Source organism: Eretmochelys imbricata, chromosome 18 (genome assembly GCF_965152235.1).
Source record: "Eretmochelys imbricata isolate rEreImb1 chromosome 18, rEreImb1.hap1, whole genome shotgun sequence".
Lineage (NCBI taxonomy): Eukaryota > Metazoa > Chordata > Testudines > Cheloniidae > Eretmochelys > Eretmochelys imbricata.
In genome coordinates this window covers 13,058,316-13,083,272 of record NC_135589.1, presented here as the reverse complement: position 1 = coordinate 13,083,272, position 24,957 = coordinate 13,058,316, and the positions used below count along the sequence as shown (strand labels likewise).

At 40.7% G+C, this 24,957-nt stretch overlaps 1 protein-coding gene across 4 annotated transcripts in view; it reads left to right on the top strand.

The window, feature by feature from the left end:
* Window positions 1–2,232: 2,232 nt before the first annotated feature.
* UBE4B (ubiquitination factor E4B) overlaps window positions 2,233–24,957 on the top strand; it is a 64,314-nt gene continuing 41,589 nt past the window's right edge. For all 4 annotated transcript variants that reach the window (XM_077837150.1, XM_077837149.1, XM_077837148.1 and 1 more), the window contains exons 1-4: window positions 2,233–2,586; window positions 14,764–14,950; window positions 23,367–23,502; window positions 24,048–24,135. In XM_077837150.1, coding sequence (XP_077693276.1) covers window positions 2,563–2,586; window positions 14,764–14,950; window positions 23,367–23,502; window positions 24,048–24,135 — 435 coding nt within the window. In that variant the 5' untranslated portion in view covers window positions 2,233–2,562. The remainder of the gene's footprint in view (window positions 2,587–14,763; window positions 14,951–23,366; window positions 23,503–24,047; window positions 24,136–24,957) is intronic.

Sequence of the window (24,957 nt, the reverse complement as noted above, 5' to 3'; positions counted from 1 at the left end):
TTGCCCACTGCTACCATACACTGAGGTATGAGGTCCTGCTCCCAAGAAGTCAATGGCAAAACTTCCATTGATTTTCCAAGCACTGGATTTGCACCCCATGATATCTGACCATGCTGAAATCAGATACACGCCATTCAACCAATTTGTTTCTAGTGAGGTTGTAGCATAGTTTTATTGACCCCCATAAGGAATGTGAATTTTTCTGATAAACACAAAGGCTGGAGGGAAAGCCACACAAAAGCAACAAAGCTGCTGCAGACCAAGGTAAATTAAACAGGACACCAGTGGTTACTGTCACAGGAAATATGTATTCAGCAACTGACACAGCAGGTCACCCAAAATAAGGAAGGGTGTGAAATATGGCCTGGGTTTTGGAAGTTATTGAATGTTTAGAGTCAGGGAACAAGCACTTCAGTGGTTTGGAGAACTTACCTCACCACCTACAAACAATTCTTGTTAGAATGACAATAACATTGTTGTCTCACAGGTTAAACAAAAGTAAAAGGGAAACTCTCCCCCTCTCTCCCTTAAATAAAAGCTTGAGTTTTTCATACTTGTTACTTCCAATTGCAGACATATCAGGAGGCAGTTTAAAATATTCTTCAGACCTCTTTGCTTTTCCTCGTTTCCTTCTTTCACACTTCTTTCTCTTTCTCCTTTCCTTCCCCTCCCCTTTGCATCCCCTTCCATCTCCATCCTCCTACCTCTTCCACCCCACCTCTCCCCCTTCCCCCTTCTGTCTCCATCCTCCCCACCTTCCACCTCTCCCCCTTCCCCCTTCCATCTCCATCCTCCCCACCTTCCACCTCTCCCCCTTCCATCCTCCCCACCTTCCACCTCACCCCCTTTCGTCTCCATCCTTCCCACCTCTCCCCCTTCTGTCTCCATCCTCCCCACCTCTCTCACCTTCCACCCCACCTATCCTCCTTCCCCCTTCCATCTCCATCCTCCCCACTTTCCACCTCTCCCTCTTCTGTCCCATCCTTCCCACCTCTCCCCCTTCCATCTCCACCCTCTAGGGTGACCAGATAGCAAGTGTGAAAAATTGGGATGGGGGTGGGGGATAATAGGAGCCCATATAAAAAAAAGCCCCAAATATTGGGACTGTCCCTATAAAATCAGGACATCTGGTCACCCTCCCACCCCACTCCCACTTCTGTCTCCATCCTCCCCACTTCTTCCACCTTTCACCCACCTCTCCCCCTTCCATCCTCCCACATTCCATGCTACCCCTCCCCCTTCCATCTCCATCCTCCCACTTCTCCCACCTTCCACCCCATCTCTCCCCCTTCCATCCTCCCTCCTTCCCACCTCTCCCCCGTCCATCTCCATCCTCTGCACCTCTCCCCCTTCCATCCTCCCTCCTCCCCACCTCTCCCCGTCCATCTCCCTCCTTCCCACCTCTCCCCCTTCCGTTTCCATCCTCCCTCCTTCCCACCTCCCCCTTTCTGTCTCCATCCTCCCTCCTTCCCACCTCTCCCCCTTCCATCTCCATCCTCCCCACCTCTCCCCCTTCCATCCTCCATCCTCCCCACCTCTCCCCTTCCATCTCCATCCTCCCATCTCACTTCTCCCCCTTCCGTCTTCTTCCTCCCACCTCTCCACCTGCCACCCCACCTCTGCCCCTTCCATCCTCCCCTCCCTCCTTCCCACCTTCCACCTCTCCCCCTTCCATCCCACCTCTCCCCTTCCGTCTCCATCATATCCCGCCTCAACACCCCCCGGGCTGTGCCCCTCCCAGTCGCTCTCCCGCTGCCTCTCTCTCCTCCCCCGCCCAAATGCCAGTTTCTCCCATTTCCCGCCCCCTACTGCCCCGCCCCTGTTGCTATGGCGCAGCGGCCGGACCCTCCCCTCGCCGTGCCCGCGGCCGGAGCGCTCCCCCCCCGCCCTGAGCGGCCGTGGCCGCCCGCAGCCGCCTCCTCCTGCTGCTATTGGCTGCCTCGGAGCGGGGCACGGCGTGCTCAGCTCTGTCGGAGCAGCCGGGCGGGCTCACGTGATCTCTCCCCAAGATGGCCGCCGTGCCTTCTTGTTTTGATGAATAATCTCTGAGTGGGGCAGGGGCAGCGAGCCGGGCAAGCGGCCGAGGGGGCAGCCGGGCGGGGCACTGAGCGGGCAGGGCTGAGGCAGGCAGGAACTGGTGTCGCCCTTCCTGCAGTACAGGGGGCAGCAGGAGCTGGGGGCAACAGGGGAAGGAGGCACCTGGAGAAGCGGGGGGTGGGGGGGGGAAGCAGGAGCTGAGGGCATCTGAGCGAGGGCACAGCAGAACGGGGAACAAGAGCTGGGCGCCTGGAGCTGGGGCAGGGTGCAGCAGTCACAGCTGGGGCGCAGGGAGGCAGCAGCCACTGAGAGGACCTGAGCTGCAGTTGGCGGAGTGGTTTGCTGCTCCTAGCCTGAGTGGCAAGCAGAGAGAGGGTGAATTCTGTATTGTTGTGCTTCACCTCTGACTATGCAATTCTGAGACACCCCTGGGGCAAGAGGCAGCAGGACCGAATTCCCCCGAAGCTCTCGTCCCCTAGAGAAGCAAAGAGCCCCCAAACTACTTTCACCATTAAGAGGAAAGCGATGGAGGAGCTGAGCGCTGATGAGGTGAGTTTGAGGGTCTTGGGATGGGGGAAAAGGCTGGATGCTGGGAGGGAGAAGGGTGAGTCGAAGATCGGAGTCTTAGCATTAGGGTGGATCTGAGGGGTATTGGTGCTCTTTAGGAGAGGAGGATGGGATTGAGAGTGTATTTTGAACTCTAGGGTTACACCTGGGCTACTGGGTAAAGCCATTCATTTTTCTGATTTGGAGAAGGAGGAGGGGGCACTTGTTCTGGGGATGTTCATGTATGTCTTGCTGATCCAAAGGGGAAACTTTGATTAAGAAAAGTACAATAATGTGACTTTTTCTCTGTCTAGTGTTTGGTTTTTTTCACTCCAGTCTCTTTGTAGCTCCTCAACATGGTTTTTCTGGCTTGTAATTATCTTGTTTGAGGGTGGAGGTTGAATTCCTTTTCTTTCGGTTTATTGTTTATTTGTATGTTTGTACCTGCCTGTTCACTTATGGGATGACTGTTTCATTTTGGGTTAATTTTTAGGAATTTTTTAAAAAAATCTCTCTTGGGATTTTTATCTTGTTTTTGAACGAGACATTTTAAAATCTCCTTCAAGAGTCTTCCCTTTGTCAATACTTGAGACAGTTGAGATATATGTGTGGTTTCATATTTAACAGGGTTTCTTTTTTTTTCACAGCTCTATGAAGAACTCAGGTTAGCTCATGTTAGAACAGGTCAACCTGTTTTCTGTGGCTGACTTCAATTCCCTTAATTTTTTCCTTCTCTTTATTCTTCCAGATAAAGTTGTAGGTTTGTTTCTTATGGTGGGCAATAAGTGGGGCAAATCATTTGCAAACTATTTCTGTTTCTTCTTTTTTAAATGCAACCTGATGTACTCTCAGGATCTGCTGTTGCGTTTATATTTTAGAGAAAGATTAGATTACTTCGATCTGACATAGGAGTTTTCCTGCTTCTGGTAACCTCCAGCTGCCCGAGTGTCCACTTCATGTACACCTTCAAACCTACATTCTCTCCCTACCCCTTCCCTTAAACACATTTTCATAGGAAACTATACTGTAAACAATGACTGATCAGCTGCAACATAATTGTTCAGGGCCTTAGATTCAGCTGGTTTACTACTAGGTTAATTGCAGACTTACTCTCTGTGGTTAGAATGTAGTGGTAGCAGGGAGAAATGGCTTTTATTCTGTGCCATACTTGGTGACCAGCTTGTAGAACAAGGCGGCTGCTGCTGTTGTTGTTCAGGTTTGTATTACAAAATACTGGGATATTTTTGATCATGTTGTAAGTCATGATTTAGCAGTCCTACTGTGTCGCAATAGAAGCTAGGGAAAAGTGCCTCATAGGTATGTGGCTGGGGATGGACTTCATATGTTGTGGTGGTATAGAGACTACATTTCCCATGTGACATTGGGTGGGAGATGCTAGTAATGTAGTTCCTAGTATTGGGAACAGCCTATAATTTAGTAGGCATGTTTCATGAGTAATATTTTTATATCTAATTCTTTTGATCGTACTTCCCAACTGTGTCTGATTATGAAGCATTTTGTTAAATTTTTAGACCGTTCATCCCATAGAAACCTGGTTATATCACTGATACCGTAAATTACTGACATCAGAACTGCAGTATCATGGAACTGAGATTGCAGAAACTACAGAGTCCTCCACTAAGGATTCCACCTTCATTAAGGAAAATCTCTGACTTTCTTAAGTAGCTTCTTCAAGTCTTCTCCAAGTTTTCTAGTAAAATTTTAGCTAAAGATCTCGGCTGGTTGGGCCTTTGGGTGGTTGCTTGAGGTAAGCTTTATCGAATGTTTTTTTTTTTTAAGGGAGTAATGTCATCAATTTTTGTGGTTAACATATACACACCCTTTTAACCGGAAAAGACCTTCTTCAGAACCAAATCAATTTTATTTCCTCCAAGTTCCCCTTTTTGCTGCTGCTGTTTGCAGCTAGTCCTGTTTCTTAGGTGGCCATTATTGGAAAATATAGCTGTTTTAAAGATTACTAGATTTCCTTTGTCTCTAAATTGGATGGAGCTGAGAAGAAAACTCTTTTTGGTGGAAACTTAATATGCTGAGCATTGCCAGTGGTTGAAGGTAGTGACATGGGTTGGATGCTTCTTCTAATTTCAAAATATAGTTTAAGTACAGTAGAACTTTGCTGATTTCTACTAATGTCTGGGAGATCCTCACACGTTACTGGATTTTACAGATTAGTGGGTGAATAAAGAAACACAACTTTTAAAAGTGCAAGACTGAAACATTACAATATATATGTTAAGGCTTGAATTCCCTTAAAGGTAAAGGGATATGTAGAATTTATTTCAAAAGAAGAAAGATTAAGGCATTGACAAGTGATTCTATATAGTAGTAAATGTTCTGTAGTATATTTTGTAAAAGCACTGAAAGTAAAGTGAGAGCTCACTACCGCTCAGTATTAAATCTGAGGTGTGTGGCATAGCAAAGGGAAAGCTAGCAAGGTTCTGCTGAATATTGTAAGGTCTTCCACATTCATGGAAATAGAATGGGATATTGCCACACAGAAATATAATCACAATATTTAGTAAGATAAATGGATGGATTTGTCTGTCACAAATATGAGTGAGCTTGACAAACTGAAACTGAAATAAATATGGGAGAATAATGATCTTGGTGAATTATTAGTGTGTTCTTGGTATGGAAAATATTTTGGGATATCTTATGCATCCCTTTCCTCCTTTGTAAAATCTCTTGTAGTTTTATTCTGAATATTTTTGTTTTTTGTCTTGATTTGTGTCTACATGATGTGAAAATGTGGCTAGTCTTTTAAAGAAGGATGTTAATAGACTCTGATTTAGATTCTCTCTTAAGAACTCTTAACCCTCTGTTCAATTAAGGCTTCAGGTTTTCACCCTTTGTGACAGATTAAACTTCCATTGGAGTCAATGGCCTTCCATTCACTTCAGTGCATGTTTATTTGGAAACCATAAGGACCAATGGTCCACAATAATTTTAAAGTGACTATTATCAATGCCTGAGCCTTTATATTGCTCACTTTTCAGGGCAGGGGCTAACATCTGTTTGGCACAGTTCACTAATTGCATAGGAAAATGTTCAGTTACAACACTAAAGCTGCATGCTGATGCAACTTTTCATGGTGCTATAATAAAGCTCTATTGCAAAAAACAGGGCCTGTAGCACCTAAAGAATATTATGTGGGAAGAGGGTCTACAAGAGCATGGAGACATGAAAGAGGAAGATGGGGCAGAAGCATCAGGAGAGTATGAGAGTTAGGTCGGATGAACAAGGCCAGAATTGAATGAATATTTTGAGTTACAAATGAGGCAAAGCTAACAATTGCATGTGAAAACAGGAACGGAAATTGGCGACAGAAAAATGTGGCTTGAAGTAGAGACAATTTAGTGACCTGTCATTTCTTAAAATGTCCTTATTTTTAAATGGGCTAAATAACCTCCATCAAGTTCTTCAATGAACAGTGCATTGAAAAGATGAAATATTTCTTAAACTTGCTTGACATGCTGTTGCTGGTATATTGTTTTTATTTCCCTATGATGTATTAGGGTCTGGAGTTAATGTCAGTTCTTCTCTTGGCATTGTGGAGTTTTGAAACCGCTCTTTCATGGAAGAATAAAGGTTGTTTGCTTAGAATCTCAGCTGATCTAGTACCATTGCTCCAAAATAGATACGAATAAAAATCACTTCAATTTTTCTGGTCAAAAGTATATGAGGATGAAAGACTAGTTGCTGTGGTTGTATCTTTATTGGTCTGTTGTATAAATAAAGTCCTGAATTTGCTATTTTTAGTGATCGAGCTATTTTCATCTTTTGTGTTGTTGAGTATCCAGCTGACAGCTTTGTAGAAGTCCATTAAGATGAAAAATGTTCTGAAAGCTAGTTTCCAGAAAGAGCCTAGATACATCTAGTGCTAAGTGAACTAATAAGAACTAATGCAGCTGTTCCATTGGGCTGCTTAGATTTTTGTTAATTAATTTGTTAATATTGTATAAAAGGTTATATAGGAAAGGTAGCTCTTGATGGTTCAAGGCCCCATATAAAGAATGGCACAAAATAACTTGCCCTTTATATACGAGATACTGTTGAAACCAAGACCTGTATAGTGTAGGGTTACTGTATGGTAAATAGTCATCCTTTCTTAGTAAAATGTTTCAAAATACTACGTTGTTTCTTCATTCTTTGGTAAGTACTAGTTCAGTCTGAAAGGCAAACTTAAAGTGGTGACCAGTTTGAGAAGAATTGTGGGGTTTTTTAAGCACTGTCTTAATACATTTGTGACTCTGGGGCCTCGTGCTAGGCACTGCAAAAAAGTGTCAGTCCCTGCCCTAAAGAGCCTAGGGCCAGATCTTTAAAGGTATTTAGGGCCTAAAGATGCAGATGGATGCCTGATAGGATTTTCAAAAGTGCCTAAATGCCATACTCCCAACAGACCTCAGCTAAATGATGAGGGGAAGCTTTCTGGGAAGAAATTGTTCATGTTACATGTAGTAATAGTGCCCTCTTTGTTGCAAGTAATAATTGTGACTGTTCTCAGTAGAACTTCTGAGTTAACTTGGTTTGGCCTGTCACTTTCTGTAGGTGGGGGGATACGAAGTGACACAGGGTGCAATCAAATCTTGATTATCCTCTTGAAACTAGGGGATGAGGGGAAATAAATAATGGATAACAGAGTGGGATTTCCTGTGCAATTAATACATGTTGTGCAAGACGTGACCTTGTTTTGGATAATCGAGGTTTGACTGTATTTGAGAATAAATTGGTAAACGTGCTGATCCAGTGTTACTGTTTCAGCATCTGTGCCTTTTCCTCTCCTCTCTCCTTTCATTCTCTCCCACTTGATCCCAAATTTGTTGGCCTGCTGTGAATATAAAAGCTAGCAAGGCGGAAAATGTGCTTGAATAATGTGGAAAAGTGACATCAAACCTGTAGTCTTAATTTCCAATGACACTTGAATGATTTTTCTTTTATATGTTTGTTGCCTTCCCTTTCTCCTTGTTTTCCCCCTCTTAATTCTTTTCCTCCCAGTCACACCACTAACTGAATCACTGTGTTTCTCCTTCCCATTTCCACCCACCTCTGTTTTTTTTCCATCCTGCATACCACTTCTTTATTTGAAAAGCATTCTGTAAATATATTAATTGAATGATGGGGAAACAGATTATTTTTAAGCCCTAATGTAACTTCCAATTAGATTATAAATTCAGCAGTTTTGTTTTACTAATTATCCTCCTTGGCACAACTTCTGTTTGTGAGCAAGGCACACTTAATTTGGTTATATTTTTATTTGTTTCTAGCAGTGTTGGTACAGGTGGACTTGGCAAATGGAAAAACAAAAGTGAGGACATGTCGTTGATATTTCCTCAGCTATGCATCAGAGTGTCAGGGGATGACTTTTCATTTTTCAGATAACATTAGCTGAATTGTGTGACATTTCATCAACACTCTACTTATCTGTGACTTTTCAATCGTTTTTTCATATTTTCTGCTGGAAATTATTTTGAATGGATTGGTTAGCCTTCAAACCCATCAGATCTGGCTAATAAAGATTGTGGTTTTGTTTCTTTCGCTTCCATTAATTTGAATGAGAGTTTGTAATGACTGTTAGACTTTATGTATTCCCTTTCGCTTATTTCCCTTGTCTTGCTGTAACTCTTGATATTAGCAGGGCAACAACACCACCACTCTGCTGGGTTTATAGCACTAGAAGTGATATAGTTGGTTTACGCTGCTTAAAGAACTGTGTTAGTGCATGGTGGTATGACAGGGCTAGAGTTGTCCACCTTGCAGCACTTCTTGCCTATTTACACCCAAAAAAGGCTCTCTGTGTTGAGGAACAAAGCTTTAATCTAGGTCAAAACTGACATTTTGAAGGTCTTGACCTATATTAAAGCAGTGCTCCTGAACACTGATGTAGATTTGTGTGTCCACAAAAGCAAGGGGAAAATGTTATAATACAGACAACCCTAAACATTCCAGAGCTCTGAAGAAGAGCTCTGTGGAACTTGAAAGCTTGTCTAGTTCACCAACAGAAGTTGGGCCAATAAAAGATACTACCACACCCACCTTGTATGTCTGAGTACTATTGTCATTGCTCGACTAATATTGATCGCTGCTGTAAAACATGAGGAACAGGCAAAAGGGGAGATGTACATTTTAATTGTTAGCAATACACACTATAATATGGGCATCTCAGATTGTTTTTTATCGTAGTGTAGAGTGGGGTCTTGTAGATGCCACTCACGCTACTGTCAAAATCTACTATTGACAACTGTGTTTAAACATGGTCATTTGCTAGCATGGCTTTCCTGACCTGTTGGTATAGGATTCTCCCCCCCCCCCCCCCCCCGGGAGACATGCTAAACAAACTGTAAATATCCTGAGGTAGAACTTCTCTGTGTTGGCCTTACAGCACTGTTGAAACCCCATTTTAATGCTGTTTATGCCCTGTCATCTCCAAAATGTACCATGTTTAAGTATCAGGGCACAAGACGAGAGCTTTATCAGGATGTCTTAAGATGGTTATGACATCCTCTGGGCCAATCAGCACAGGGAAGACCAAGTCACATTAAAATCTACTATGTTTAAGTGTCGTCCTTAAACACTCTAGTAATCCAGTCACATTTTAATGTGACTGGATTACTAGAGTGTTTAAGGAGGACACTTAAACAAAATAGATTTCTATGGAATAGACTGGGCCTTAAACTTGGCTGTAGCTAAGCCATTGTGCCAACCACTGGTCAAGCAAACTGTACTAGCAATAATTATGTTTAAGCAGAATTGTTACTAGTATAGCGTCAACAGTAGTATGAATGAGACTGTTAGTGCTGCTGCTTCAGAGTGGATTTGCTGTTAAGAGAAGGGAAAAAGAAGATGGAAATCCAAAATGCTCTCATATAGTAGGGAGGTCAAGAATAACCTTTCCGCAGTGCAAGTACAAAAATCATGATGCACATACATTCCAGTTAAATAATATTGCCATGCATTGCTCCCATGTTTATCTAGGGTGTCTTGAAGATCTTTTGGATAAATGGGCTGATACAGTAATTCTCATTTCATACTGTTCCATAGTGTGACTCAGAATTGGCTTCTTGTGTCCAATAATCTTTTCTTCTGAATGTCTAAGCCAAATTCTATAATATGCTACAGAGGCGATCCTGGCGCTTACAGGCCGGTAAGCCTAACTTCAGTACCAGTCAAATTGGTTGAAACTGTAGAAAAGAATAGAATTATCAGACACATAGATGAACACAATATGTTGGGGGAGAGTCTCACTACATTTGTAAAGGGGAATCATGGGTCAACAAGCATGTGGACATGGGTGATCTCTAGTGGATAGAGTGAATCTGGACTTTCAGGAAGCCTTTGATAAGATCCCACACCAAAGGCACTTCAGCAAAGTAAGCAGCCATGGGATAAGAGGGGGAAGGGCCTATCATGGATCAGTAGGTGGTTAAAAGGTAGGAAACAAAGGGTAGGAATCAATGTTCCCTCTAATTTTTGACAGGCCGTGTGTGCAAAAAATTTGTTCTGTGCAAATTGTTGTGCTTCTGTGAAAATTTCTGTGCACACGGTGTTTCGGTTTTGCCTTGTGCGCGGGCACAGCTTAGAGGGAACAGTGGTAGGAATAAATGGTCAGTTTCCACAGTGGAGACAGGTAAATAGCAGGGTTTCCCCAAGGATCTGTACTGGGACTGGTGTTGTTCAACATATTCATAAATGATCTGGACAAGGAGGTAAACTGAAGTGGCAAAGTGTGCAGATGATACGAAATTACTAAAGATAGTTAAGTGCAAAGCTGACTGGGTATGTCTACACAGCAAAGAAAAACCCACAGCTGCCTTGTGCCAGCTGACTTGGGCTCATGGGGCTCTGGCTGTGGTGAAGTTTCACTGCTGTGTAGATTTCTAGGCTCAGGCTGGAGCCTAGGTTCTGGGACCTTCCCACCTCACAGAGTCCTAGAGCCCAGGTTTGTCTTTCTTTAAATATACCCTGTGAAGAGTTACAGAAGGATCGCACAAAACTGGATGACTGGGCAATAAAATGGCAGATGAAATTCAGTGTTGTGTAATGCACATTAGAAAACATAATCCCAACAATACATACAAAATGATGGGGTCTAAATTAACTGTTAACACTCAAGAAAGAGATTGTGGCATCATCGTGGCTAGTTCCATGAAAACATCTGCTCAATGTGCAGCAGCAGTCAAAAGCTAACAGTGTTAGGAACCATGAGGAAAACAATAGATAATAAGACAAAGTATCATAGTGCCACTATATAAATCCATGGTACACCCACACCTGGAATACTGCATGCAGTTCTGGTCTCTCCATCTTAAAAAAGATATATTAGAACTGGAAAAAGTATAGAGAGGGCAACAAAAATGTTTAAGGGCATGGAACAAATTTAATATGAGGAGAGGTGAAAAAGATTGGGACTGTTCAGTTTAGAAAAGAGATGACTATGCGGGGATACGATAGTGGTCTATAAAGTGTATTCTGTGGAGAAAGTGAATGTGTTATTTACCCCTTCACATAACACAAGAACAGGGATCACCCAATGATATTAATAGGCAGCAGATTTAAAACAAACATAAGAAAGTACTTCTTCACACAATGCACAGTCAACCTGAGGAACTCCTTGCCCAGGGATGTTGTGAAGGCCGAAAGTATAATTGGATTCAAGGGAGAATTAGAGAAGTTCATGGAGGGTAGGTCCATCAATGGCTATTAGCCAAGATGGTGAGGAACGCAACCCCATGCTCTGGGAGTCCATAAACTTCTGGTTTCAGAATAGCAGCCGTGTTAGTCTGTATCTGCAAAAAGAAAAGGAGTACGTGTGGCACCTTAGAGACTAACAAATTTATCTGAGCATAAGCTTTTGTGAGCTACAGCTCACTTTATTGGATGCATGTAGTGGAAAATACAGTGGGGAGATCTTATATACACAGAGAACATGAAACAATGGGTGTTACCATACACACTGTAACGAGAGCGATCAGGTAAGGTGAGCTATTACCAGCGGGAGAGAAGAAAAAACAACAAAAAAACTTTTGTAGTGATAATCAAGGTGGGCCATTTCCAGCAGTTGACAAGAACGTGTGAGGAACAGTAGTGGAGTGAAAATAAACATGGGGAAATAGTTTTACTTTGTGTAATGACACATCAACTCGCAGTCTTTATTCAAGCCTAAGTAAATGGTGTCAAGTTTGCAAATTAATTCGAATTCAGCAGGCTCTTGTTGGAGTCTGTTTTTGAAGTTTTTTGTTGAAGAATTGCCACTTTTAGGTTTGTAATCGAGTGACCAGAGAGATTGAAGTGTTCTCCGACTGGTTTTTGAATGTCATAATTCTTGATGTCTGATTTGTGTCCATTTATTCTTTTATGTAGAAACTGTCGAGTTTGGCCAATGTACATGGCAGAGGGGCATTGCTGGCACATATCACATTGGTAGATGTGCAGGTAAACGAGCCTCTGACTGCCATAAAGTGGGACTGGATGACACGGTGGATCACTTGATAATTGCCCTGTTCTATTCATTCCCTCTGTGGCATCTTTCATCGGCCACTTTCAGAAGACCTGATACTGAGCTACATGGACCCTTGGTCTGACCCAGTGTAGCCATTCTTATGTTCTTATGTAAGTTGATTTGATACACTGACTTAAATGTGGCCAAATTAATTTTCAGAGATTTGTGACCAAATCAACTTGAGACCAAGCTGAGTTTTCACTATATTGTCTAGAAACTTTCCAGCTAATTGAAAACTGATGTAAATTTGGCTTTGCTTTAGTTTATGTTCTAATTTTGGAACTTGGATCCAAAACCTTAGGACTTAGTTCTTGCTGTGTTTTATTCACCTTTATATTGCTGCATGGATGACTATTAAGAGACAAGTAAATATTCCTGTCTCCTTGTGACATCTGTGGTGATGACTCTAGCTTTAGACCACCCCCAGTCCATTTACAGACACACACAAAAATTATACTTTTTTTTTTTTAATGCAGATATGGAGATTTGGGCCTTTGTCCTGCAGACATTCAAATGGAACATTACACATGTGAGTAACCCCATTGTAGTTTATGGGGCTACTTGTGTGTCATGTTCAGCACTTTCATAAGTTTTTTTGGGGACTGGAATCTTAAAGTGATATTTTTTTCTTGCAGAGGAATTAGTTTACAATAACAACATCCAGTCATTGACACAGTGTGAAAGAAAACCCTCGGGGTACTTTTCTCTCACATTAATTGTTCTCTATTTTATATAGTATAAATAGCATGATGGCCCATCAGGGTAATCCGCAGGCAGGCCACGAAACGTTTTGTTTACGTTGACCATCCCCTGCAGCTCCCAGTGGCCTCAGTTCACCGTTTCTGGCTAATGGGAGCTGTGGGTAGTGGCGGCCACCCATGCCACTTCCCGCAGCTCCCATTGGCTGGAAATGGTGAACCACGGCCACTGAGAGCTGCGGGGGGCCATGCCTGTGGATGATCAATGTAAACAAAATGTCTCACAGCCCGCCAGCGGATTACCCTGATGGGCTGTGTGCCGAAGGTTGCCGAACCCTGATATAGGTTAACAGTAGAGGATACTCTGAGTTACAGCTCATTTACAAGGTTTGTGTGTGTGTGATATATATATAAATAATAGAGATTACTTGAACTACTACCAAAATATGTCTACCTCTTGGGTGAAATGTAGTAACTGGCTAATGGTTAGAGCAACGTTACACTACAGAAAAGTTGCAAGTAAGTGGGTATATAGGATATAAAATTTTCAGCTTTCGTCACTCTGCAAAACAGATTTGGGGGAAAATGTGAGTTCTATTTCTTAAATATTTTTCTGTAGAGAGCCCAGTAAGAACAGTTTTTAGCTGCATGAGTGGATGCTGCTTTGTCTTGCTGTGATAGAAACACTGCAACTTCACTTTGTAAAGAGTAGGATTAAGATATTCTATTGAAAGCCCTTTTTTGTTTTTTTTTAAAAAAAGATTTATTTTCTTTCCACCTTCCATATTCATGTCGTGACATTAGAGTCAAGGAAGAGATGCTCCAGAAGCTATGTTTCCCCAAAGTTTTTCAAGTCTGGTTTAATTTGATCAGTTCATCATCTTTCTCTATTGAGGAAGGTTTGGCAGCCTATTAAATGGCTGTAGTAACATGGTGTAAGTCACTTGACACATCTTTTCTTGCACCTCTTTCACCTGTTTGGCAACTCTTGGGTATTATGGGCAAAAGTAAGAAATGGTGCAGTTGATTGAACGCTGATTTAGTGCTAGAGAAGTGGTTCTTGGTAATATTTAACTTACTTTCTGAGTTTTTAATTTTTTTTAGTTTTCTGGTTCTAAAAATTCTGTAGATATTATTTTTCCTTTGTCTATACCCTATGTATCAAGCCAATCTGCTTGTGGTGGTACTAAATTTTAGAAATTATAAAGAACACTAGCAACCTGTCACATGTTGCAAGCAAACACACTTCTTTACTTGTGTTATTAATAACACATTAAGGGATAGAATTTTAAAAATCCAATTAACCTGTCAGTTTATGCTCATTTACTGCTCCTAGATGCAGGATGCTCATCTCTTCATTTACTTTCTGTATTTCTCTGTTTGGCTGAAAAATGTCACTTATAGAGTCTTCATGTTTGGGTTTCAAACACTGTTGGGTAATGATCTTTTGATTAAAGATATCTGTTTTCACAAGACATTTTTTTAAATACAAACATTTCTCTTGGTCTTAGATGTTATGAAATTTGGGCAACAGTTATGTTGATAAGGTTCCTTTAACAGAAGAACATAGTTGATTCCATCAATTGCTAAATTAGAGGAAGGGAATTGTTATATGTGTTCACATTGCTATGCAATAGGAAGTGAAACCTGTCTTAAATGACCACTCAAGGGACTAACACAAATTGGGTTGGCCAGTAGAGATGGTCTTCAAAGATATCAAAAATGTACTGGAAACTCTAGGGGTATTTTAAAATGGTCACATAAGACAGGGGGATTGCTTATTGGAGGTGATCTTTAATGCAGGTTTCCCTTTATATCAAGGGTCATACATTATATTCTTGTTTTTGGTGATGCCTTTTGGTAGAGGTTGATATGCATATTGCTTGGAAGGACCATTGGTGCAATGTTTGTGAAATTCTGTGTGTGTGTGTACGTGTACTTTATTTACTTCTTCTTTCCTTTGTACAGATCCGTCGAAGGCGCCTTGCTCGGCTTGTAGGTGGACCATCTTCCCAGCCCACCACCCCTCTTACCTCTCCACAAAGAGAGAACCCACCCGGACCACCTGTAGTAGTGCCAGCCCCAGGTCCATCCCCCAGTTTTGGCCTGAATGTCCATAGTATGACCCCAGCTACCTCTCCAATTGGTGCATCAGGTAGGTTGCAACTTGATCACTGAAGAATTATTTTGTGGTGGTTTTTGTGATTATTCTATTGAAGATTTTAAACCTATGATATAAGTGCTACAGTTGTTTCTGGTATAATTTGAAAGGAGTTGAGGAAAATGGACACTTTTTGATGTATATATTTAATTATTTTCTGGTAAACTATATACAGTTGTTTAGGTGAATGCATTAACATATTTTAAAGGAGTAAATCAGTAAAGGAGAGAGCTCTTCTGTACAATTTTTTTTGGAGGGAGGGAATTACAAATGCTTCTAAAACAAAGTTTACTCAGAATTAAAACATGGTGTAGAGTGAAGTATGTAATTTAGATGATAGTTCACAATGCTTACGTCTTCTGAGTATTCTGAATAAGAGAGAGCATTTTTTTCCCATCTGCCTTTTAGATTATCTAAGATTTTAAATAACCTTTTTTTTTTCGTTTGTTTTGGTTTCTAGCTGGACTTCAGCACTCAGTCCCAAAGTCCAGTTTTGTTTCAGATCATGCATTAGTCGCGTTTGGTGCATTTGAATGATGCATGTGGTGTCTCTACATATTGTTTATAGGAGCAAAGTGTGTGAAGTCAATAAACAAAGGGAAAAACAGTCTTCTAACATTTTTGGAGGGTAAAGGTAGAATCACTTTCAGTTACAACTCTTGTGAATCTAGGAGTCAGAAGGCTTGGAAAATGTCCGAACCAGACTAATTCCTTTTTATTTATTTATTTTTTTAAAAATGAGCAGGTGAGAATGGGAAGAGGGATGTTCTTTTGCTGAGACAGAGTTAATTATGCAATTTTTATTTATAATCTGGGTTTTGATCTAAACTTGGCACACATGCCAAATGTTATAAACTTCATCTGTAATCACAAATTATATTTCATGTTTATAGTTTTATGAAATTAGAGGCACTGAACTGAGATTTTTTTTAAAATGTTCAGTATTTCAAAGGTGGTGGTTTGCTATTTTTAGCAAACTACTACTAAAAGATCAGAGACGTTAAATAGTTGGGGGATAATGAAAAATATTTTTCTATGCCTGTGCAGATCAAGCTAGCACATGACTTATTTGCATTGTGAGCCTTTGTCTAATGCACTGGGTTTATGGTTATGTCCTTTGGAACATACATTCAGTAAAGTCAAACTAGAAGGCTGGAAACCTCCTCCTTTTATTACATACAGTCCTGTCTCAGGACTGGTTAGAACTCTGACTCCTTGTTATAATGTTGACTTGTCATAATGGATTGTTTCTTACCTATTCTTTCTACCGCCCATTTCTCTGCATTTCAGTCATGACTGAGAGTAGTTATTAAAAGCATTTCCAGCGAAAAGCTAATTACAGTTACGATTTAAAACAGTACACTGGCCTTGTGATAACGAAGAAATGACACAGAAGCAAAGGTGATTTAAAAAAAAACAAAGAAACAACCTGATAGTCCTATAAGTAAGTCAGTAGGTATGGTGCAGAGTCCATGTAGTTTGTGTGATGGTTCTTGGGATACCCAGGAGGACTGAGAGTCACCTTATTACCCCCTGCCTCTAGCGAGAGAGAGAGAGACTTGCTTGTGTTTAACTGACTATTGGCTCCTTGACATCACCAGCCTGCTGTTAGCCAGACAGACAATTTACTCTGGGCTATTCCAGCCCTTGCTTTGCCTTGGAGGTTAACAATAAATATAACTCAGTCCCTGAATTCTTTTGAAGCGTTCCCTTGTAGTGTCCAGTCCTTTATTTACTGAATGCTCACAGAAATACCAGGTTTGTGGTCCCCAAGAGAGCAGTGTATACAACAGCTTGCCTGATTCAACTAGGGATCAGCATCTAGCTTCACACCACAGAACTGAGATATACTTATAGCGAAAACGATAAGTGTATTATCAAAGTTTCAAGAGACCATAAGGATAATGGAAACAAGGGGGTTACATATAAAATAAAATCATAATAATCATCCTAGAGACTAATCTTAATTTACCAAGCTAACCGCCTGTCTAAAGAGTTCTTATCTCACCCAAAGTCTTTTGCAGTGCCTTCCAGTATGGTAGGCAGAGATCCCATTTTAATCACTTTAAATGCGCTGTCCTTTATTTCCTAGGTGAAGAATAAAGGTACACTTACTTCCTAGGTATCTGTCTTGCTTTCTCTTTGTATCGTACAAAGTTTATTTTCTGTACCCAGAGTCAGGATCACCAGCCATGTCTTATTCTCAGTGTGCTGCCTCCTTGTTGATTTCACACATACTCCCCTTCCCTCCCCTTAACTCTCTGTGTAAATGATTCCCCATTGTGTTATCTTGCAATGCTTAATTTGTATGTCAGAGAGACAGGTGAATAAATATCTCTTGTCTGCCTTTGTAACTCTGCTTTGATACAGACTTTAAAACATATTTTCAGTATACATACATAACTCTTTACATAGTATCTGTACCTAGATTTCTCAATTATATTAATGACCAGTGTGACCCTGGCTTTCATTTAAGAACTCACATGACCTTCTTTGGTGAACCAGAATCAGGATATTCTTGTAACCCTCTTACCAGTTGGCATTGAGAGATTCATGGGTCACAGTTTGTTTACCTGGGGAGGTCAGTCTGGCAAATTTATTAGTCTGTTCTAGACACCCAGAGCCTAGGGATGCATGAGCTGTTGGTTTGTCATGGCCAAAATCATAAAATCACTAGTTAAAGTACAGTGTTCACTTTCCATAGTACTGATTACTGAAACAATGTTCAATTTTTTTTTTCAGATCAGATGGGGGGTTAGATAAACTAGAAAATTGATGGTGGTTATTGAGAGTGTTGCTCAATGCTGAGCATCCACTGTACACGCTTCACATCAGCAAAGGCTCATTTAAAGCTATACAGTTTGCAGGAATCCCTTAGCAGTGCTACATGTTCTCTATGTATATAAATCTCACCACTGTATTTTCCACTGAATGCATCTGATGAAGTGAGCTGTAGCTCATGAAAGCTTATGCTCAAATAAATTTGTTAGTTTCTAAGGTGCCACAAGTACTCCTTTTCTTTTTGCTTAATTGGCTGAGAATGCTGTTAAAAATGACATGCTAATTGTCAGCTTCAGCCCAACATAGATTGTTAACCCACACTTACTTATTCTTTTGTTTTTGTTCACAACTGTTAAATTTACCATGTAAATCGTGGCAGGAGTGAGTTACATATTCCTTCTGTGTTTTCATACCACTCTATAGAACATACTTGTCTTTTCAGCCACAGAACTGGGATGTTTTGTTAATCTTAGTTTAACTGTATTTCTGGTATACATGCTAATTAATAATACCTTGCACATCTATTATGCCTTTCTTCTAATGATCTCAGAGTACACTTCAGACACACAACCTGTCTGAGGAAGTTAAGTATTATATGCACTTTGCACAAAGGGAAGTGGAGTCAGGAGTAGTCTGGGCTTCTGGTGCTATGCTCTGGCCACTAGGCTGCATTCCTACCCCATTTGATTCAGAGGTTAAAGGCTTATGCCCTATTCCTGGAGATATGGAGGTTTGCTTTTTCCCCTTCTCAAGAGAGAGTGGTTATCACCCCCTCTTCTATGAACTCTTCTTTTTTTTTAAGGCCCCATTTCGAGGCCACAGTACTCCAGCTAAGCAGGGTTTGGACACACTGCCTGATCAGGCTTGGCAGGTGATGGTTTTCAAATCATACTCATTAAAGCAGAGTGCTTGTTCTGTTCCTTCTTATCTTGTCTTATTTTAGTTTGTAATTTTAAAACTATTAGTTTGCTTTGGGATTACCCTGTAAGTGGATGGAATCCAAAATGGTGGTTGAATTTACAGAACAGTGGCTATTCCAGCTCTACCTTGCTGCATGAATCTGCCATACTTTTCAGAAGAGAGCAGTTAGAGCTCTAATATTTGCCTCCTGCAAATCTGAACCTACTGGTACCTCTGTTAATACCTAGCATTTACGTGGAACTTTAAATCTTCAAAAAGCTGCGCAGACGTTAACTAATTAACTAACATTGAGAAGGTATGATTACATTACATGTGGCTTTTAGCTTATACAGTGAAATAAAAAGAAATGCACAAACATATAGTGACTATAAAATTCTGCCCACACACAGATTTTGCCCAAAAGCTTCTGCTTCCATGCTGAAATGGGGAGGGTTGGCTGGGTTCACTCTAATTATTTATCTACTTTTTTTTTTTAACAGAAGAGTTGATTACCATTGATAACTAGTTTCAGAGTAGCAGCCGTGTTAGTCTGTATGCGCAAAAAGAAAAGTAGTACTTGTGGCACCTTAGAGACTAACCAATTTATTTGAGCATAAGCTTTTGTGAGCTGCAGCTCACTTCATCGGATGATTACTTTCAAGCCACCTAACTTGGGGAATTGGGAGACTGACATAGTTTAGCAGTAAGAGCAAATAAACATCCCCACTAGCTTCCATAAATAAATTAGAAGATTTTAAAAACTGAGCTCTGCAATATGTATTTCAAATCATCCAAAGAAAGCGTCTCAAAATTCCAGTTATACATTAACATTACAAAATCTATTTTTGATGTAGAAGATGGCTTTGAGAGTAACCAGTTGGTGAACTTAATTGTCAGCTGGTGTCTCTTCATCTGCCCTTAGCATGGCAAAGCTTTAAGGAGTGCATCCTAATTTAGGGTTGCTCCATCCCCATCAAGTTACTGGGCCATCATTACACTTTGTCAATAGTTCAGTTCTTTTTGGAAGCTAAATCTGTACTTGTTATCAGAAGTGTTCTGAGAACTAAGACCCCAGCAAACCCATAGAAAAAGCTAACACTTTTTAAGGGGTGTTATGGAGACATAACTGTAACATTACAGACCTAAAAGTGGCAATTCTTCAACAAAAAAACTTCAAAAACAGACTCCAATGAGAGACTGCTGAATTGGAATTAATTTGCAAACTGGGTACAATTAACTTAGGCTTGAATAAAGACTGGGAGTGGATGGATCATTGCACACAGTAACAGCCATTGGTTAGTCTCTAAGGTGCCACAAGTACTCCTTTTCTTTTTACACACAGTAAAACTATTTCCCCATGTTTATCCCCCCTGCCCCCCACTGTTCCTCAGACGTTCTTGTCAACTGCTGAAATGGGCCACCTTGATTATCACTACAAAAGGTGTCATCCCGTCCCACCCCCCATCCCTTGATAATAGGTCACCTTACCTGATCACTCTTGTTCCAGTGTGTATGGTAACACCCATTGTTTCATGTTCTCTGTGTATACAAATCTCCCCACTGTATTTTCCACTGAATGCATCCGATGAAGTGAGCTGTAGCTCATGAAAGCTTATGCTCAAATAAATTTGTTAATCTCTAAGTTGCCAGAAGTCCTCCTTTTCTTATAACTGTGACCCTTTTCAAAATATGCGCTATTTTTGGCTACTTGTTTCAATGTATAGATTTACTGTGTGTATCAGAATCATGTTAAGATACAATAGTATCCCCTCAAATTCTGATAGATGAGACCATGCTGTATTATAACATGATTCCCCCAACACGGTACTTTTTGAGTGTGTAGGTGTGGAGCTGATTTATTGACACCCTCTCTGCATTGCAGCTGAAACTTTTCTAACAATAACCATATGGTTGTTTCTAGTGTAGGTCCCTGACCAAGTTGAATAGGGATTTTTTTTGACAATTTAGCCAAATTATGCCACAGTGCGTACTGTCTTCCATACCATGTTTATAACATGGATTTAAAAATACAAAAGTCCTTTTCCATATTGGACAAAGAAACTGCTAGAAACAAGGACATCTGACAACTTCTTACTTAACTAATTTATACTAGTGTAACTCCATTGAAGTCAATGGAATTACTCCAGATGTACACTCATATGTAGAAAGAGAATCTGGCCCAACCCCATTTAAATAGCTATTGCTAACATTTTGTTATAAAGTGTGGACACAACCAGGTGCTTGGTTTTTAAAGTTTTGAGAAGTGGTTTACTTAACCTTTTCTTCATTTTGACCAAATGAAACAAAATGTTTTTTTGTTTTTTTTTTCAAATTGTATTCTTCTGCAGGCTGGCCTTATTTTTGCGGTTTAGATTTTCTCGTGAAGTTGAAATTTGTGTCAAGGCTTTGAAATATTTTGTGAAGCAACTGCTAAAACAAACCACTTGCAGAAAAAATGGCCTAATCCTGGATCTGTTCTACTTCACTCTCCACATTGTTAACTTGAAAATGTGATACTGCCATAGGCATGGGAGAAGCTACTGCAGATTTTAGTAGTAGTGCTGGAACAGACCCAGTGCTAGAATTTAAAAGTAGATTGTCAATCTGGTTTTACGCTTTTAACCTGAAACCTAATACTATTCGAGGAATGTCTTGTAAATAACAGATGGAAAACCCTACAGGAGTGGAATTCACGACTGCTTTCATATTAAACAAGCAGGCTAATACCTTTTTCTTTGCTTGGTCTTCAAAGAGCCCAGTTATCAGCACACAAGTATAATACCACAGAACTGCTACAGTAACAGTATGTAATTTAATAATTTATTAGTAGGCAAGACTTAACCTAACACCCCTCTCCCTGACCCAGTATCACCAGACAGGAATTTTAGGAGCGTGCTGCAGTTAAGCGCTGACCTCTATATGGATGTCAGTAGCACTCAGTCTGCTTTCAGTAGTTTGAATCCAAGGTTTATTCTGCATTAATACGAATTTTATATGTGTATTTCTCCCTACACCCTAGAATGGTGGTGTGCATGCCTTCACATCAGAGATAACCTGGCTGACTGGCACCCAGGTTAGCCTAGCCATATTGCATAGCTGCACTTCAATTATTTTATCCTCGCTGGTGCTGCGCTCATCTGTTTGCATTTCTAGGATATCTGGGGCATATCCCATGGTTCTTTGTGCTTTAGTAAATTGAGCCACACTGGTTCTTTCCCACTGAGTTGTGGGAGAACTTGTTTCCCCTTCTGGGCACATGGAAGGAATCATGGGAAAACAACCAGCATTTGAATGGTTTTAGCCTGCATCCTCACTGCTAAGTGGGCAGGATGCCACCCAAGCAAAAGCCTCACTTGGGGTTGAGACTGTACTCCATGACTGGCCAGCTAGCTTGGGTTGAAAGCATCACTGAACTCAGGTCGGAGGTTTTAGTGTGTGGAGGAGAACCAGCTTATGGGGAACACTCAGGTCACAGCTGAGGTTAACTCTGCAGTAAAGACTAAAACTTTTGTGTTCATTTGAAGATCGATAAACAGACGGGGTTGGGATGACTTGGCAGTCTTTTGACATCGTATAGCACTGTCTTACAAGTGATCAGAGTTTGATAGTGAGCTTAGTTCCTCTCTTCCTTGCTTGGGAAGGTGGACTGGGGTTGCACTGGTGGGACCCAGAGGTAACCGTATCCAACCTGCCTCAGACAGGAGAGTTTGGTCTCTGCAGAAGGGAGGCCTAGAAAGGAAAATTCCTTATTTCTTCCTGCCCAACCCACAAAGGCAAAAATGGATTTGCATATAAACTGCTTTTGGTGCAAACTATTAACTTGTGTGAGTGCATCTCTGAGGGTGATCTATCCACATGAGGGATGGGGTCAGATGGATAGACACACAGTGATACCTACACATATCTAATAATATATCTATAAACGACTCCATGAACTTTAAAACTTGGGAACAATTTGCTGTGAGACACTTCTTCTGATTTGGTCAGTCGCTTTCTACAGCCCGAGGGCTGTTTTTGTTTTGTCTGTTAACAGCATGTACATTATTTACTTTAGGATTAATTTTTAAAAACTGGCTGACCTCACAAACCTGTAGGGAAATTGTATCAAAGCATCAGTATGGATTATCGTGCTCTCACATTGATCCCTTCAGGCATTTGCATTCAGTGCAATTTTTTGGAAGGAGGAGGGATGGGAGAAGGCTGTTATTGAGCTGGGTAAGTGTATTTGACGTACCCATATTTCTTACCTGAGCAGGTTGGAAATGAGGAAAAATTCCTGTAGTCCTCTTTTTGAGCTCTGGTATAAATCACTGCCAACATGTAAATCTTGCGAATATGTAAACCTTGGTACAGTTAAAACATAGAATTACCACAGCTTCACATATCACTCAGATGTACAGAACACAGAGTTTATTTAAAATCAAACAGTGCTTTTCTTAGAGGGAACCCTGAGCATTTCACAGGCACGAATTAAGCTTTCATTCTCTAGTTCATGCTGCAGGTAAGCATTCTTTCCTCTACTTCTACAGACAGGGAAGAGGAAATACAGACAGACAAACTTGCCTGAGGCCATACAGTAATTCAGTGGCAACAATATTGTAATGCATTATCTGGAATCCTTAATAGCTGGATTGAGAAATGATTGCAAAAAACTACATGGATCTCACGGGATAATTAAGTGGTGGCTTCGCCTCTCTGCAGCACTAATCTGGTTGTTGCTTTTCTTTAGGAGTAGCCCACCGAAGCCAGAGCAGTGAAGGAGTGAGTTCGCTCAGCAGTTCCCCATCTAACAGCCTTGAAACACAATCTCAGTCTCTCTCCCGGTCCCAGAGCATGGATATTGATAGTGTCACCTGTGAGAAAAGGTAAAGAATGCTGCTTATACTACCAGGCAGATATTGCACTACAGGCCATCTAAATATGTACAAAGAAAATACTCTTTATCTTCCCCTCCCAACCATGTTAAAGGTCAAGTTTAAAATGTTGTATTATTTCCTACAGTGTGTAACCTTGTGCTTTGTCCTGTCTTTTTAATGGAGTCACTTTCTCCTAAACTGTTACAATACAGAGGGTCATCCTAGACATCACAAGTGACCAGCATGTTGATAGGTGTGACTTAACTGTATTCAAAATAAATTGTAGGATGGAATGGCTGTACATTTTTCTTTGCCTGCTTAAGAAATTCATTGTTATATTTCTTGTATTTAAAGCAAACATAATGTGAGAGGCAGACCCATTTACTGACTAGTAACTTAATTGCCACATTTATGGATCTGGCTATTCCCATGCATCCGTCCTTTTTCCTGAGCAGTTTCCATTTAAGAGAACACTCCTTTAGTCAGCATCTTCATAAAGAACTATCTTTGGGTTTCCAGCAATTAATGGGCTTTTCTGTTCTTTCCTCTTACAGTATGTCCCAGGTGGATGTAGATTCAGGAATAGAGAACATGGAGGTCGATGAGAATGATCGCAGAGAGAAAAGAAGCCTGATTGATAAGGTTGGCTAGTCCCAGAGTCTGTTTCATTTCAGGCCAGTTGTAGAAACTCTGTATTGTGACCTTTAGCTCTCACATTTTATAAGCGAGCTTACTTGGATTATGCAACTTAACGTTTAAATTTAAAGCATGACTGTTTTTTGTTTAACGTAATGAATGCTACTGTTTCATAAAGTATTAGATTTGTTTTACGAAGACTTTAGCTTAGACTCAGTCTACTGCCTTTTACTTGTATTAGTGAGGCAGATGGACTAATAGATGAGCATTATGATACTGGCTTTGCTCTCAATTTTTCCCATGCAGATGTCTTGCTTTCCCTTTTACCGCTAGCAGTTTTAAATCAGACTTAGAGAAATGTCCCTAATCAGAATCAATCTTTGGTAGGCCCCCCCAAAGGATGTGGAACAATAGTCAGATTGGTGGAAGAGCAATATACAGTATTGCTCTTAATCTGTCTTCCATTGGATCACTCACCTTTGTGCCACATAGATGTTTTTGAGGGGAAGTACCCAATCTTCAGGCATCATCTGACTACACTCCTGTCCTCAAATTCCCTGGTCAAACCTAAAAAAGACAGAATTCATGAGATAATGAACTTTTGTAGCAAGCAACTGGATGGTCTCAGAGTGTTTTCTGCACAATAGCTTCAGCAATCCAGTGAATGGACTCTGGGAAAAATGCTCTCGAGACCTTGGGAGGGAAATTATACCTTGAAATAAAATTAGTTTAACCCTCAAAATCTGGTTTTTCTGTGATGGGATTAGATCAAAGCAAACACTTGTTACAGGAAATAACTGATATAATTTTGAAGACCATGTTCTCCTT